This window comes from Miscanthus floridulus, unplaced genomic scaffold (assembly GCF_019320115.1).
Source record: "Miscanthus floridulus cultivar M001 unplaced genomic scaffold, ASM1932011v1 fs_692_1_2, whole genome shotgun sequence".
Classification (NCBI taxonomy): Eukaryota; Viridiplantae; Streptophyta; class Magnoliopsida; order Poales; family Poaceae; genus Miscanthus; species Miscanthus floridulus.
The window spans coordinates 18,953-22,086 of record NW_027097120.1 but is presented as its reverse complement, the minus strand read 5'-3'; the positions used below and the strand labels follow the sequence as shown (position 1 = coordinate 22,086).

At 48.7% G+C, this 3,134-nt stretch overlaps 1 protein-coding gene across 1 annotated transcript; it reads right to left on the bottom strand.

Annotated features, from left to right (window-relative positions):
* Positions 1-218: 218 nt before the first annotated feature.
* Positions 219-968, bottom strand: LOC136532708 (uncharacterized). Its single transcript, XM_066525300.1, has one exon. It carries the CDS (start codon positions 966-968, stop codon positions 219-221), a length of 750 nt encoding a protein of 249 aa, XP_066381397.1.
* Between the last annotated feature and the right edge of the window lie 2,166 nt (positions 969-3,134).

Here is a 3,134-nt window from a genome sequence, read left to right as displayed (position 1 = left end):
GGTTCGTATTACCAACCGGGACTAAAGGTGCCGGCCCTCGTGGCATGTCAGGAGGCACCTTTAGTCCCGGTTGGTGTTACCCACCGGGACTAAAGGTCCTGCTTTAGTTCCGGTTCCTAACCCGGGACTAAAGGACCCCCCTTTAATCCCGGATGCTTACTCTCGGGTGGGGAACCGGGACTAGAGGGGGTTCTCCACAGGGAGTAAAGCTCGATTCTCTACCGGTCCATGCCGACGCTGACGTACTTCTCGGCGAGCTCGACGTCCTTACCGGAGCTGAACTTGTTGATTAGCGTGATGCTCGAGATCGCCGACATGGGCGTCACCTCCAGCCCATCGATGACCATGTACGTCACCAGTCCCTTCACATACCCGCCGCCACCGCCGCGCTCCTCCTCGTCATCCACGCCTTTCCCGCCGCCTCCTTTACCAGCACCGGCCCTCGGCGCGGCGGACGGCATGACGAAGGTCATCTCGGTGGCCATCGGCAGCTTGCACTTCGGGCACGCGGCGTCGCGCTCCATGGTCACCATGGCGCACTTCCCGGCGGTGGCGCACGCGTACAGCTTGAACTTGGGCAGCCGCGGCTGCTGCCGCTCCTCCTCCTCCTCCACCACCTCTCCTCCGTCGCCGTTGGCGGCGGCGGCGGCGGTGGAGGCGTTTGCGCGAGGAGATGGATGTAGCAGCAGCTGGTGGCGCGCGTCCGGGTGCAGCACCCCGGGCTGGAGCAGCTCCGCCTTGTCGGCGCCCGGGAGCAGGTACGAGGAGCCCATGTGGTCCACGCTCTGGTACAGCCGGCCCACACTGCCGTGCATGGTGCCCGCCGACACGAGCTTCGCCACGGCGCCGATCGGGAGGGTGAGCAGGCTGAACACGAAGTCGACGAAGTCGTTGCCGGCCTCCGCGAACAGGACCCGCTTCGACTTCGTCTCCACCAGCAGCTTCAGCGAGATCTTGGAGGAAGCCATGGTGAAGGACGATGGATCGGATCGGCTGTCGGAGGACGATGCTGGTTTTGTCTGTGGTGGTTTTTCTCGGAAGGAGGACATGCATGGTGCTCTTATATATACGGACGAACATTCATGGTCAGGGAGATGGAGAGGTTTCCAGCTTAATTCCCATCAGTTTCTCAAAGCTGAATCGTTTGCGTTGTTAAAACTGCAGTCGTCTCTTTGCCTACTGGATTATGCGATGCAATGCAACTCGGTCCTAACAAGCAGAACAGTCTCTTTGCCTTCTCTGGTTCTAGGATTAATTACTCCGTTTCAAATTAGAATTAGAATAGAATTAGAAAGCCACAAGTCTCGGTGAGGAGTTTTATGCCGTTGTTTCTAAACCTGGTATGTCATATAAAATTAAATAAAACACTCACTCTCAACACAATATTTCATTCTTTGATTTCATAGATATTTAATTTCATGAGCCATAGAAAGTTAGTAATCGTGTTAAAAAAGTTGAATCCTCATAAAACTCATTTCTTCTCAGTCATATTGAAAACGTTGTTACATCATTAAAAAAATGCTTTTGCGCCAACTTATTAAATATAAATGTAATTATGATGAAACTTCCACCTAGAAGGACCTAAGTACTTCAAGCTTTTCAATTTTTTTATTATATACTACTTTATCTATTTTTATTTATATGCCGTATTAGGTTTGTTCTAAGTTAAACATTTTTACCTTTTACCTGACGTGACATGTAAAAAAACATGAATAGAGTATCTAGAGATTATCTATATCTAGATGCATTGCAAAAATAGACACCAAAAAAGATAGAACGACTTATAATTTAAAAATGGAGAAAATGCTTGGCATATCTAAGTACCACGGATGAGAATAAATCACCCATGTCAAGAGATGGTCAACAGAACTATAGTAACGAATCTCATAAGAACAATGTACTCGCAATATGACCCACGCGACTAGTATTTTATACAAGTATACCACAGATATACAACAAATCTGTTGTGGTTTATCACAAAACAATGGTGTACTTTGGACCTCATGTGGACTAATTAGCAAGTTTATAAGGATATAAAGAGGTATATGCATCGTAGGCCCTTGAACTTGTCGCGTGATGCCACTTAGGTCCCCAAACTCTCAAATCGGACTTCTGGCACCCTAATGTTGTTTAAGTATGCCACTTAGGTCCATAACTCATCGGATCAAGTTTTTTGCCGACGTGGCGTGGACAGAGCGCACGTGAGCCGTGCGTGAGCCTGGTTTGGGGCATGCAAATAAGCAAAGGCCCCCCCAGTTATTTTCATTTCCGTCATTTCCCCTTCCTTCACCTCTCTGAGTCCGCCGTCACGGTCACACGAAGTCGCGGGGAGCTCGTGGGGCGGCCGGTAGTGGAGGCAATCACCAGCGAGTTAGGAGGCCAACACGGCGGAGGAGTGACGCCGAAGCCCGGTGGTGTGCGGATTCCCGCAGTGGTCGCGATGAATTTGCACGATGGTGGCGGTGTTGCGGCCGCAAGGGCGAGGCCGGCCTGTGTATGGTGAGTGAATCCCCTTTAGCTCATTTCGTTGTAATCTTAATCTTCGCATTGAATGTAGTTAGATGGTGTTGTGAATTGGAATGGCAAATGTTTACCATCTTTTATGATTTTGGTTCGTCTAGGGTTTGGGATTGATCTAATTTGTTAGCAATCTTTCTAATTTTAGGAGCTAATAGTGGTGAATTCACGGTTGAGATGCATCATGGAGGGTTTTTGCTGGAAAATGAGTTAATCGGGCCTATGTTGGTGGGCAAGTTCACTGCTTTGATCATTGTGAAGCAGGCAGTTGGTCTCCAGTGTGGTTTAATGAGTTGTTGTTCATGCTTCACTACCCGAAGAACTCAAATTTGAAGATGTACTGGCTTTTACCTGGGAAAGACATTTCAAATGGCATTAGGTTGATTGTTAGTGACTCAGATACCTTGGTGATGGCCTCTCTGGTAGGTAGAGTGAGGACATTTGTTCTGTATGCTGATCATGATGACTCTATAGCTGGCTTGGATTGGGATGACATTGTGGCAAACCCAATAAGTTCACTACCCAAGGTTATGAGCCCCTATAGAGTGGGAGTGCAGAACAGGGACATGAACAATATTCTTGATGATGTGGATGCAACTTATGAAGATGATGTACAG

Excerpts from the sequence above, each read along its gene's own strand:
- LOC136532708 (XM_066525300.1), bottom strand. The coding sequence starts at position 968 with ATGGCTTCCTCCAAGATCTCGCTGAAGCTGCTGGTGGAGACGAAGTCG.